Here is a 13,975-nt window from a genome sequence, read left to right on the forward strand (position 1 = left end):
TCCTTACACAACTGATTCTAGCATGTGCTCTGGGATTTTTGTTGGCTGCTACTGAGAATGGTTTTATTTTAACTTTCTAGGAAACAGAGGGCTTCTCTTTGAAGTCTGGGATGACGCCTCTGATCTGACAGAAGCAGGTCCTGGATATAGATGGCAGTTTGTACCCAATGCCAGTTCCCCAGTAAGATTTCTGTCTGGGGCAAAGAAGTCCTTCAGGTACTCAATGATCTTAAAAAGAGATGAAGCCATGGCAATCACCTTTAGCAGTATAAGGTGTAGCAATAACACCTGACAGCTCTTTATAGCAGAGCCTTACTGCATAGCTCCTATAAATCAAAGCAAACCCTCTGCTCCAAGGTCTTTTTGAAGCTCAAAATATGCCATGAAGTGTTTTATTTTTCCTCCTTTTGCTTTCACTCAGTATTTCTGCTCTACCTGGCCTAGATGTGCTGAGATACCACAAAAGAAATTGCTGCGGAGGTAGAAGGAGCTCCAGTTAGAAGCTGCCTTGGGCTGGAGCTCCAGCCAGATGTGGAGGGCCAGCTCCTCAGCTGATGTTGGCAGTTGCAGAGCAGATGGAGTTAATGGAAATAAACTGATTTGCCCCAAGCTGCAAAAATACCTGAACCATGTTTGTGCCCATTGCCTCTTCAGAAACACCCTTGAAAAGCTGTGCAATATGCATGAATGTTTTCATTTTTCTATCACTTCTCTGTTTTTCTCAGTTGATCTTGTGTGTGATTTTGAGCCTTTTCCTGCCTGTTCAGGGTTAAGACTTTGCTTGAGAAGAAATGCACAAAAAAGTGACCAACAACAAAACCACACTTGTTTTCATGGAGCTGTTTGGGTTTTTTTTCTGTTTTGAAAACTTCTGTAAAGCATAAATGACCCAGTGAAAATGGGTCATTTTGAGGTTCTTTCAGTTTTAGAATCTCTGAGTTTTTGTTACAACTTGGTCTCATAGTCTTTCCTTGTTACTCAGCGTACATATGAAGGTGGGGTGTGGGGCTGGGGGGTTTTTGAAGTAACTCTTTTGTGTATTATGGATGTTCTACTTTTGCTTAGCTCCAGGCTTCGTGGATTTTTTGTGGCTCCTCAGACCAACAATTACACCTTCTGGATTCAGGCAGATGGTCAGGCATCTCTCTACTTAAGTTTGTCCCAAGATCCAGAACGTAAGGTATTACTCTTGGCAGAATAAAAATGAGATCAGGATAGGAAATGGTTTTAATTAAGGTCATAACAAGTGGGAATTTCCCCAGTGTGAATTGGCTTATTGGCCCTTATTATGAAACTGTTGCAGAATGAAATCTGTATCATTATATTTGATGTTTTACATTGCCCTATCAGCAGCTCAGCTAATGAAAAACTCACTCGTGCAACCAGAGTCTTTGAAAGTCTTTTCCAGAAGACTTTTTTGTTAGTTCAGCACATCACCGTTGCTAACAATCTGTGCAAGGACATCTGGAGGCTTTCTGTCTGACTTCCTCAGTTTACCTCCTTTTTTGCCTGTTGAAATTTTGCCCTCCGAAAACATTGGTCCTTCTCTTCATAGAGCTGAGAGGATGCCATAAATGAAGCTGATCTATTTCTCTGGGCTATTCTTAAGCCTAGTAACTGAACAGGGCTAGAAAACATAAAAAGGACTTATCTACAAAAAAAAAGAAAGTAGCATTACTGGTCTTACTAATGGTAACATACTACATCTCAGAAGGCTGTAGACATAGTTCTTTCTTTTGTATTTGGAGGACATGAGATGTAGAACTGAAGTAATCCATGAAAATTCACATGGGGTAACTGTTATTAGGGCTAGGGTCAGCTGTGAGAATTATCTTCTTATGGCATTGAACCCTAAACCAAAGCTCTTTGAGATGATGGTTTTTTCCTGTCTAATAGGAAGGAATGTGTCAACCATCAACCCTCTGCTACCAGCTATAAGAACACGTCTATTTTTTTTGAAGCTGTGGTATTGGACACAGTATCTTTTGGGGATGGTGAAATGTTTCTGTAACTGATTGATTTGGTTGGTCTGGACACAGGTGAGAATAGCTTCTCTCCCAGCTGGCAATTCGGAATGGTCTGAGAACTGGGTGAAGAACTGGAGTGAGCATTGGCAGCCAAAATCCCAGAAATTTGAGCTAACTGCTGGTTCGAGGTACTACCTGGAAGCGCTGCATCATGGAAAGGCACCCAGCAATGGGATGAGAGTTGGAGTCCAGATACATAACACGTGGCTGAATCCCCACGTGGTGAACAACTACTACATTGAGAGACACGAAATTTGGGCTCGTGCCTTGCATCTTCCAGAAGTGCAGGTCAGTGCCGTATGCTTGACCCTGGGAGCTGGACTAGCCCTGGTTCAGTTGACATGAATGGCAACAAATCCTAATTGCAAAGGTCTTGTCGGTGCTAGATGTGAGTGTGTTCCCACCTTGTTTTTAACCTGCTGAGAGAGTTGGTGAGAACAGCATCATGAGCTCAAGGTGTTCATGGTTTTTACACACATTGGTGGGCGTATATAAACCCTACAGTTATGTTATAATCTGTTCATGTGTTAAAGTGTAAGCAATGCTGACTCCCCTCAGGTTTTGTCTCACTCATTAACGCCTCACCTTGTTAACTAATGCTAATTAATACAAGCTTGGGATAGTTTTTATTTCCCCTCCTTGGTGACAGCACACTCAGTGTGTGTTACCTGGTCAACCCTATATTGCAATCAGATGATAGAAACTTTCAGCTTGATGGAGTGCTCGGCAATGAGGGAAGTTTTTCCTGGTGGTTAAATCCCACGGCTGCAGGTCAGGAGCTTTAGGGACCATCTGTGGCTGTCAGCATTTCTGCACAGGTCTCGGATCCCTTGGGCTCCCATTAATCTAAGAACAGGAGTGCAAGGCTTGTGTCAGGAGGGACCGCGGAGGACAAGAGCAGTGTAAGAGTAGCTGAAGGGACTCTTGATTTACAGAGGCTTAAAAGACAAAATGCTGGCCGTAAAATCCTCCTCTGTAGAAGGTACCCGGTTTGAAGTCTGTGTGTCTCATGCAGTTTGTATCTGTTTTCATTTATTTATTTGCTTCTTTCCTTGCCAGATGTTGACAGTGTTTGGTACAGGGCGTTTCAGTATCTCCTGGAATAACATATTCCGCAGAATGATCCCCACAAATGCTACGGCTCACCAGGTAGGCGTCATTAAACGCAGACACCCAGTCCTCTGCTGGGGTGTAATTGATGGAGCTCTGGTACTTGACAGCAGTCAAGCGTTTGGCCCAGAAGCTGAGATCAATTTTACACGACGTAGGGGTGATTTTTGTTACTGTCTTGCGGTGGGATTTTTTGGGGGGCTGGCTCCCAGGTATATTCTAAGCATATCACAGCATCTGATCTTGGCCTGTCCTGTCTGCAATGAAGTCTGTGGTATCTTCAGATACCAGACCCTCGGACTTCTCCTCTAAGACCAGATGCATGGTGTATGGCTCTTGCTTCGGATAGGAGCTCCGATCTGGCTTCCTCAAAATCTCAGTCTCTTGATGTGGTAGTCGGTCACTGTTAAAACTACCCTGGGTGATAACTCCATGATAGTCGTTAGACTTCTAGTCAACACAGCTGATGGAGCCTGGAGGGGCATGCAGATGCCCCAGCTGTGGTATAGCTCATGTAAGAAATCTGCACCTTTCTGAGGAGGCTGCTGGACATGTAAAGCATGTCTCACAACCCTGAAGGATATCAGTCGTGGAAGTTTACACTCTGCGTTGAGCTGAATTTTATTCTCTACCATTTGGCTACCTGCTTGTTCAGAGCTGCCTTGCCACCAGTCCGTGGCTGATGAAAAATGTAGTGAAGGTGTGTGTGTTGAAGCTCTCTACTGAAATGATCCAAACACCATTGTACTGTGACTGCTTTTCACTTTCTTAACTTTTTTAAAGGTGCAAACGGCAATAGAGGAACTCCTTTCAATAGGATGTGAAACCAAGCCAACTTCTGCTAAAATCCTTTTCCGCAATGGCTTTGAGAAAGAAGGTAGTGATCTTCTGTGACAAATAAGTAGTATTTACTGTGAGCATTGATTTCCTTTTATGAAATAAGTGTACTTTTAATTATAGTGAATTTACACTTTTAATGGGTTTAAGTACATATATTTATGTTTCTCAGCTATTTATTATTCGTATGTATTCTGATGGGGGAGTTCATGGAACTAATATTAAATATAACATGATTAATATAATGAGATTTTTTTCTGTAATACATTGGATGACTCAGTCATATTGCAACACACTTATGAAAGCAGGTGACATGTTTTTGTTGTTAGAAATGTTAGGAGTAGGACAAAAAAAGCAAGTTCTGGGGCATGTGAAATTATTCATGTTTCAGTATGTCTGCTTGGGAAGCAAATCTGGTGTAGCCCATAGCTACAGCTCAGACTGTGGAAATGGCTGATTCTGAGTCTGGAGGTCTCCGCTTTCGTGTTTCTTGATGACTAAAAGTGAAACAGTGCAAATATCTGTGGTATACTTGACTAGTCAGGCAAGGTGTAAAATATCAACTGCTCTTGTAAAAAAAAAATAAAATTATTGATAATAGTTTTCTAACATTGAAGGTATCGTGCACATCAGAAAGCTACTCTAGTAGAAAGTAACTCCAGTAACACTGGTCCAGGTTGCCCAGAGAGGTGGTAGATGCCCCATCCCTGGAAACATTCAAGGCCAGGTTGGACGGGGCTCTGAGCAACCTGATCTATTTGAAGATGTCCCTGCTCATGGCAGGGGGTTTGGATGAGATGACCTTTAACCGTCCTTTCCAACCCAAACTATTCTATGATTCTATATCTGACAGCAATAACAGTATACTTATCCTATGCCAGAAAGTAGATGATTGCCTAAAGACCTCGTATCATATGCTTGTATTCGGTACGGAGAGAGAGAACAGGTCCCAACCAGTAATATATATATATTTGGTGATTGTTTCCTCCAAGTGGAGGAAAGCAATTAATTAACCTTAACTGGGGAGGGAGGGAAGCTTTATGCAGAAAAATGAAAATAGCAACTGGACATTCTTAATGTGAACCCAAATCTATGATTCTGCCAAGAAAAAAGAGAAAAACTTGAGCTAAAAGCCAATGATAGTTCAACAGTACAGTGGGAATAAAAAATGATGCATAACAAATGGAACAAAGGAGAAATTGAATTTTCATTGTTGATTGTAAAATTTAGATAACATTAAAAGACAGCAGAACAATGGTGAAATTGTGATGAATGGATGCCAGAAAAATAAGAACAGCCATGCACATTCAGACCTAGGGTTCATCCACCCTTGTCCTGTCTTCAGTACAAACCAAAACAGATGCCTTGGGAAGAGTAAAAACTGGATGATTATGTATAATAATTTGTCATTAATTTTCTCCAAATATAAAGTATTTTCAGCTCAATTTCCTGAGTGGAATATGTTTTTAAATTTAATTACCTTCGATGTCTCTCCCTTTCCTGTATTTACATAATCTCCTCTTGAACACAGCTAAACTACTTCATTCATAATTTCTGCCAGTGAATATTTCAACAGGTCCAACACTCGATGTGCAAAGAACTACAGCTACCTCTTTTAGACTTTTTTTTTTTAAAAAAACTGCTATCAACTTCATTTAGCAGGCTTTATTTCTCTTGCTGGAAGAAAAGGTGAATTGTCACTATGTAGTGACAGAAGAAAGTCTTCTATGTACCAGGAAGAAAAGAAATCCTAGTGGTTTTTTAGCAGCATGGTTGATATACCAATGGAACAAACATCCCAAAGGGGAAGGTGGATTCACTGTTGCTTTATACATCGATCTTCAGCTTTACCAGAGGCTTTTTTTGGAAAGGAAGGGTGGATTTGGTCAAACATACTCTCTATGGCTAAAGAGAGTGTTATTTGCCATGCGGTTTTATGATCAGAACAGTAATCTAATGGTCCCTCCTCCTGTCTTTCATCATCCTTAAACTGGGGAACAATTGCCCTGCAAATGTTCAGCATTTATCTGGGCAGGAGAATACTTAAGTGTAGGACTGTTTGACAAATTTTGGATATCCACTTCCTGTATTTTCATGAACCTTTTGACTGTACTGGTATCTTCTGAATCATTTTCAAGCCTCTCATCCCCTCTTGGTTTTTTTTTAATCTCTGTCAGATATGAAGGGTGTCATTACCACAGGGGACGTTGTCAGCGGAACGGAGCCTTTCTGTGGGAGGTTCAGTGTCCACAAACCAAGCCAGCTAGTGAAAACTTCCCCATCAACTCTACCAAGATATGATCTTACTGAATACACACATGTAAGTGGCTGCTTTTGCTGAGTAGGTTGCACTCAGGACTGAATACTCAGAGCCCAATCAGCAACATAAAATCATGTGGTTTACTTCCCTCAAGTCCACAAAAGGATCATGTCTTTGGACTATGCTTGTGGACAGAGCAGAGTGGCTTTTATTGACTAGGTGGATAGTTTGAGATCCCAGAGACGTAGATTTTGTTTAACACATCTGGCTGCCATCTGCTCCTGGGGATGCAACCCTTGCTGAGGGAAAAGAAAAGGTGGGATGGTGTTGGGAGAAGATGGAAGATGCAGGGATGACCACTTCTTGACAAAAGGAAAAAAACCGTTGTTATCTGTGCGTCCACTCTTGCTCGCTTTTCTGCCCAACTTCTACATCACTTTTGATAGGAATAAGGTCTTGATTTCAACTCTGTCACCCTTTCTTTGCCACTTGGGGGGAAGACAAATAGTTGGGGGCTGAAGGGAAGGAGGCGGGAGGGAAAGACTTGTCCCCAAAGCCTCCTGCAGTCCTTCCAGACTCCCTCCGGTTCCTCTTCCAGTCCTATTTCTCCACCTGACACCCATCCCAACCCTTGTACCCTGCAAATCAAACCAACTCCTCCAGTCTCCTTTCCTCCCTTCCAGATACTTGAAATCCCTATTGGTACTTCCCAGCTATGTTTTGCCCCCAAACCTCACTGAAGCCTAAGGGGTCAGCTTCACACCATGTGGTGGCACACGGGTCACCTGGATGCCATGCACTGTCTTCTGTAGGTGCTATTCAAGGCAAATTGGCCTTAAGTGGTGGGCTTTATTGCTGACCTTGAACAGCATGTTTCCCTACTAATGTTAAGCTGGGATTGAAACAAAATATAATATCTTCTACAGACATCACATATAAATTACCTGTCGTTTGATTTGCGAAAAATTTTTTTCCCCATTTTTGCAGGTGTGTTTTGCTCATAAAGGCCATATGAGCAATATCCTTCATATCTTGGTGTCCTACACCAATGTTTCTTTATGTTCAGTGAAGAGGAACCTCACCTGCCTATGGGATTTCAATGAAACTGACTCTAAGAGGTATGCAGACACTTAGAGTTTCCAGAGATTACACTTTCCAGAGTAAGAAGGCATACCAGGAAAACTGAGAAAAGTTCTTATTTGTATAGGAACACATTGTCAGCTGGGGTAAGCTGACACATGCTCAGTCCCTGCAGAGGCATTCCTGGAATGTGCTTCCATTCTTTTTGAGGATTACTGACGAAATTTGCATGATCCTTGTTATATTCGCTATCTCACCTTAGTCATGCACAGAGGGAGAGTTTGTTCTGTCTCTCGTAAACATACCATAAGGTTTCTGAGGACATTAATTTCCCGATTTCTTTGGCAACAGTCAGTGGATTTTCTGCTGTGAGTCAGAGAGATGAATTGATTTTTTAATTTTTTTCCCCACAGGAACCTCACGAGATCATTGGTACACAAAGTTTTGAAAATTGGTGTAGTCTTTGATTTTCTTTATTCACTTAGAATTCCATGGGTATAAAAACTTCAGTGTTAGATATAAAGCTTGGGACAGGCAGACTTAAAAAATCAGGAGTGTCTGAAAAACTTCAGGAAGAGAAGTTGGCAGCTTGGGTATCTGTAAGATTGTGTGAGGGGGGGTGTGTGCATGCCTGGGTGGGGAAGAAGGGGTTGGGATTAAATTACTACATGGTGGAGAGAGCTGGGAGCCTTGAACAGTCATCTGGTATTCCCAAGGGGCCTGAACTCTGGATTGAACCCCGTTGAGGTCACTGATGCTACCTTAGTGTTTTCCAAAAATAGAGCAGTGATAGTTATTCCCAAATTCCACTCTTGCGATGCAGAGGAGGACACCTAAGCAGAGATCAAAAGCTTCATTTCTCACTGTGGAGAACCCAACAGAGACAGGTAGAGAGTGATCACAAGCCATTGAGCAAGCGTCTTGTGTATGAATAAATAACAGTGATGATAACAGCAGTATCTGATGTTACCCAGGGGCTACACAAAGCATCTCAGAAGTTGGTTATTGCCACTACCTCACAGCAAAAGAGAGCTTTCACAACCTTGGTGTTTTCCAGCTGGACCTTTACCTGCACTGATCTCTGGAAGGGGTGTGTGAATCTCTCCACACTTCTCCAGGACCTCCCCGCCAATTCCCCCATGTTTGTGCATCAGATAGACTTGCTGAGCCCTGTGCTGCAAAAGGAAACATCTGGGTCATTTTACCTTGATGAAGTCATCATCGCAGACAGAGCTGTGACTGGTAAAGGAATCTGTTTTTTTTTTTCTTTTCTGTTAATGTTACCATCTTTCCAGGATACTCCATTAAAATCTTTAACAATGAGGCTGGTTGAAACTTTTTCAAAGGGGAATGGTATTTCACAACAGGCACAACAATAATTTTGTTTTCTTGAACTTATACTTTGTGAAAACAATCAAGAAGGGATTGCCGAATATCACTATTCTTGGTTTATTTGAAAACGTGCTTCTACAAATGTAACTCTTGAAGGGTCTTGCCCAGAAAAAAACCAAACAAAAACCCCCAAGCCGATATGTTTCCACCTATGAAATGAAAATAACCTAGGCACAGTGACAGTTGTTTTCTTTGCTCTAATGAATGCTTGTGCTGTTTTTCTTTCAGTTTCTCAGAGGGATCCCAAACCACCTTGGCTAGGTGGGAGGATAGTTGAAGCAGTATCTGTGGTGGGGTCTTCTCCCACTTACAATGTGTCCTGGATGGTGTCTGGCTGTGGTGCAAGTCTGCCCCTTCTCTCTCCAAGGTAGGGACAGTGAGTAGATTATCTCAATACCCTGTAATACCTCTTGTAGTTCCCCCTGACATGTCTGGAGCTGGTTGTCATCTAAGACAGGACATAAGAGGCAGTGGAGGATAAGACGACTGGAGCTTAGCAATCCCTGTGTTTTCATTGGAGTCTTCTCCTCTAAGCATTTCAAATGGGCTGTGTTCAGACTGTTTAGACTACTGAATCCTGCACAGATGTCTGTAGTCAGTAGATAGGCTGCTGTTCTAAATTAAAATACTTAATTTTGCTCTCAGCACATAAGCGTTTTGAGCTTTGCTCACCATACAGGGTCTTGAACATATACTGTAGACATCTTGGTGAAAGTATCGGATTTTGGTATTCAAGTTCCATGGTATGAGTGGGATTCAGTTGCTGAACCAGAGGCGCTTAAGATGTTTCGGCTGACCTGGGGTGTAAAGTATGCGTGGGCCACCAAGATATGATGTAGGACTAGAAGGAGATCTAAGCCCTTCTGGAACAGTGGATGGAGATCAGCCAGAGATGCTCCTAAACACCTTTAATGACACCAGTTACCACGTTAGGCAATGGAAGTCCACCTTACGTGTCCTTGTTTACCGAGATGGTTTCTATTCTGGAAGTCTCAACAACGAAAAAGAAGGCAGAGCCATAGGTTAACCAGATCAGAGAGTGCAACATTAAAGAGTTATACTTGCAGAGAGTAAGTCCTGTAAAATCTGGGTTGTATCCAGTCAAGTCAACAAGGGTCTGATGGGAATAGAGCCAGGCAAGGGAGAAGCTGGAACGATGCAGCCTCTTCTCTGCAGCAGCCAGCTGTTAGTTTGGCTCAGTTACTGCACTCAAAGTGACTTGCCCAGGCGTCCACAGGAAATTTTTCAGATGAAGGTGAACCTCAGCCTGCTGTAACTTAGTCTAGTTTCTTACCTTGTGGTCTCCCTTCTTTCAAGGAAATGCAAAGCAACATGTCATTGGTTTTGAGTGCTCTAAAGACAGTTAGATTCTCCTTTAAGAGGTGGCTAAGATCTGAAGAAAATTAGATCTGGTTCCCAGAGCAGCCAAGTCCTTGCCTTTCCTGGTGGAATCCAAGGCTTTGGTGAATTCGTTGATCACCTGTTGGGGTTCAGAGACATGGTCCAAGTCAGCACAAAGGAAAAGACTGGCACAATCCAGTTCATATCTCAGTTTTCCCAACATAATAGCTGCTCAGCAGCAGCTCAGGCTATTTCCTGCAAAGCCCAAGTCCCAGAAGCCGTTTGGTAAAACAGTTAAACCACAGTTCATTCCTAGCTGTTTTGTAGAAGTCAACTTAGCTAGCACAGCATAGAAGGATCTGACGTGTGAAAGTCTCTCCTTGTAAAGCACATTTAACTGCCAGTGTCAAATGTAGTATTTTGACATGAACCACAAATGGTAAAGGCAAGGATGAGGATACAGGGGGATGTTTATGAGGTTTAATATGCATAAACAGAGATGCAGTGAACAGAAAGAGGGGAAATTTTTACTCCTGTGTGTAGCCTTAACAAGACTGACCTTGGAATGACACGTACAGCACTCATGAGCACATTTTTCAAAGGGATTTAGAAGAACAGGGGGAAAAAAAGCCATAAGCATGATTATGGACCTGAAGAAAATGCCTAGGAGAGAAAGATTTAAGAAGCTCAACCTGCTTAGCTTATACAAAGAGGATTAAGAGATGGATTGATCACAGTACCTCTCACCAGGAAAAGAAATAAAAGTGTTTGGCACTGGTGGGCTTCTCCATCTCACAGAGGAGGATGTAAGAGAAACCAGTGTGTGATGCTGAAGCCAGGAAGACTGCAGACAGAAATCAGTGCATGCTTTAAAAATGGGTAGGCTGATCACTCTCTTTGGATATCTTCAAAACAAACCTGGTTCTTTCTCTTCACTGAGCACGCGTTGTACTTTATTCTAATACAGCTTGCCGCGGTCGAGACAGGAATATTAGCTAAAATCTGATGTACCGGCGGTACATCAGATGAGAAGGCTCAGCGGTCCTTTTCGTTTTGTATTCTTGAAATTTGCTCTGCAGAAGTCACGGCTGAACTGTCTTCAGCTGTTATCCAGGCACTTAACCACACGGTGGCATCATTGTACCACAGAGAGTCTCTTTTTCCTTTGAAAAAAGGATAATTTTAGTGGCAAGGGAGAAAATATTTTAAGTTTTAGAAATTGGGCTTTGGGTGAACTCTAATATGAAATATAGCTGTTATTCAGGGGAGTTAAGATTTTAATAGACTCGAGGAGACTACAGGATGAAGTAGGAAAGCTTTTTGCTTTGATGTTGTAGCTGCTGTCCAGGCTGCATTGAGTTGGTCCTTTAAAGACACCAGTACTGGGGTAGGACTTGCTTATACTTGGCGCTATACGAACTATTTCTTTTATCACAAAAAAAAGTGCTTTTCCATAGTTTCCTGTTGCGTGCATTGCCTACGTTATGCAGGTATAAGTTGGGAGTATTCAATTCCATTTGTGCTCTGAACGTGTTCTCCTTAGGTCCTTCAAGAGTGTTGTTCCCATAGGTGCCCCTCTGCTGCTGGTTGACATGGGGGTGTCAGGAGGGGGGATTTTGACTGCTAATGCCTTCATGTGAACCCTCTCTGTCACACAGAGGTGCTTTGCTTGGGGAGGGCTCTAAGGACTATGGCCACCTCTATGTCTCCACGGAGGATGTGACAGTCAGCCTCACCATTCAGAGACTTCAGAAGTCATCCCCACCTATTGGAGGGACCTTCCGCATCCACTTGGCCAATACAGTGATATCAGGTAAGAGAAGATGCAAGTATAGGTCCTGGATTTCCTTTGCAGGAAGCCAAGTGAAGAAGAGACAATTTTGAAGCTTGGAAATGCTCAGGGTACAGGCTGGCAGGTTAAACCCATTGTGATAGTTGCTAGATCTTTGCGTTTGATGTCCTTCAAGACAGGAGTTAAGGATTATAGGCAAGGAATTATTTCTAGATGTTAGGTATGGGGTTGTTCCAAAATGGATACAGCCACTGTGAAATATTTGCCTTAATGTTAAAGAACTTTGCATCAGATCCTGAACTGGGATTTTGCATCCCAAGGTTTCATTATGCTGATGTTTCTCCAGCATGTGTACTTCTGCACTTTTTGTATGACAAGGCCTGTGCAGGTTACCAGGAAATTAATTATCTTCTAGGATTACCAGGATTGGTAATTGGTTTGCAGATACCACAAAAGTTTTTGTGCATAGAATTCCTTAACTTGAATTAGTCACCCTTTAGATGTGCTACGTTTTCTTGTGTTTGATTTAAATAATCAGGCTTAGATTTGGCTTAGAGGCTTAGAATTGAAGTGAGCAGCTTAATCTGAACAAGGCCAAAAAATAAAGTTCTTGACTGAGGAACTCGTAACTCAGTCATAAAGTCAAATAACAAAATAGGAAAATGCAGCCTTAGAATATTTGTGAAATAACTCTTTCCTCTGTGTTGTCACTTAAGGTTTTCCTACCATAGCTGAAGGCTGTCTCAGCAGCCTGCTTTGAACATCATCTTTTAAAAGTGTACTTCATTCCTCTTGCCCTCTTCCTAGGTGTTGGGCTTTCCCCTCTCTCTTATGAATTGGTTTACAGAGATTTATTTTATCTGCAGCTTTGAATGGCTATAGGTATGTGTGTCAAAAGAAATACAGCATCATTTGCGTTTATTTGGGATTGGACTCTACAAATTCTTCTTGATAAACTGACTCTCTCCACAGCCATCTCATCTAGGAAGTTTCCAACCTTTCTATTTGGAAGGAAAATGACTTGCACACTGAAATTTCATGTGTGCATATTATGTAAAAGTATTGCTTAAAATTTCTGATGGTCCCAAGTAGAGAGAAGTTTTTCTAGGTTTTCTTAGCTATCGAATAGTGCAGAAGATCTTCAGACTAGATATGAGGAAGAAATTTTTTTATGACGAGGGTGGTGAAACACTGGAACGGTTGCGCAGGGAGGTGGTAGATGCCCCATCCCTGCAAATATTCAAGGTCAGGTTGGACGGGGCTCTGAGCAACCTGATCTAGTTGAAGATGTCCCTGCTCATGGCAGGGGGTTGGACTAGATGAGCTTTAAAGGTTCCTTCTAACCCAAACTATTCTATGATTCTATTTTATGATTCTATGATCTTTTGGCATTTGGGGTCTAGTATGTTTCCCTCTGTTGCTTTTTGGCAGTTGCAGAGGTTTGAATCACAACAGCCTTGCACTAATAGTGAAACACTTTTCTAGGAGCAGGTAGATGTGCTCTCCCAGGAATGAGGATATCCACTGCTTTCTAATGTCTTTTGCAGATGTTTCAGTGCACTTCTCCTCCCACCATCTCCGCAAGCTTTTGCAAGACAACATAGATAACTCCACAGCCCCATACTTCAACACCAGTGACTTCATCGTGACCAAAGACTCAAACTCTTGCTATGAAAGCATCTGGACATTGACTTGGAAAACAAAAACTGGGGACTTGCCCGATGTTATCAGTGTACAGTAATTTCTTTTACTAACACCCACCTTGAACCCCATGCAATGTCTTTGGCCTTGGCTGATTCGTTCTCCCAATGTTTGTTTTTATGAAGACACCCTTGGGACCTTAGGCAATTTATCTTCCTATTAAGAACAGCAGCTTAAGCAAATTGCAGATTAGATGATTAAAAACCAATTGTAGTTGCAGAAGGAGAAATTACATCTTCAGAGTCTGTGCTTCAAAATGAGGAGGCTAGAATGTAATTTATGTGCTTTGTTGTAGTTCTGCACAATAAAGGGACTGTTATACTGAAATTAAAGCTATTATAATCACATTAATTTTTCAGTACAGTAACTGAAGCTCAGTACAGGTTTGCGGCATCATTTATGGGCCAAGAAGGTCTTTTTCTGAGAACTATTCTG

At 42.1% G+C, this 13,975-nt stretch overlaps 1 protein-coding gene across 1 annotated transcript in view; it reads left to right on the forward strand.

The window, feature by feature from the left end:
- The window catches only part of PKHD1 (PKHD1 ciliary IPT domain containing fibrocystin/polyductin), a 263,656-nt gene that overhangs the window by 17,900 nt on the left and 231,781 nt on the right, over positions 1-13,975 (forward strand). Inside the window, exons 13-23 of the mRNA XM_052810279.1 lie at positions 81-216; positions 1,066-1,180; positions 2,040-2,315; positions 3,087-3,176; positions 3,921-4,014; positions 6,152-6,294; positions 7,222-7,352; positions 8,372-8,556; positions 8,935-9,073; positions 11,706-11,860; positions 13,387-13,571. Coding sequence (XP_052666239.1) covers positions 81-216; positions 1,066-1,180; positions 2,040-2,315; positions 3,087-3,176; positions 3,921-4,014; positions 6,152-6,294; positions 7,222-7,352; positions 8,372-8,556; positions 8,935-9,073; positions 11,706-11,860; positions 13,387-13,571 — 1,649 coding nt within the window. The remainder of the gene's footprint in view (positions 1-80; positions 217-1,065; positions 1,181-2,039; positions 2,316-3,086; positions 3,177-3,920; positions 4,015-6,151; positions 6,295-7,221; positions 7,353-8,371; positions 8,557-8,934; positions 9,074-11,705; positions 11,861-13,386; positions 13,572-13,975) is intronic.

This window comes from Harpia harpyja, chromosome 15 (assembly GCF_026419915.1).
Source record: "Harpia harpyja isolate bHarHar1 chromosome 15, bHarHar1 primary haplotype, whole genome shotgun sequence".
Lineage (NCBI taxonomy): Eukaryota > Metazoa > Chordata > Aves > Accipitriformes > Accipitridae > Harpia > Harpia harpyja.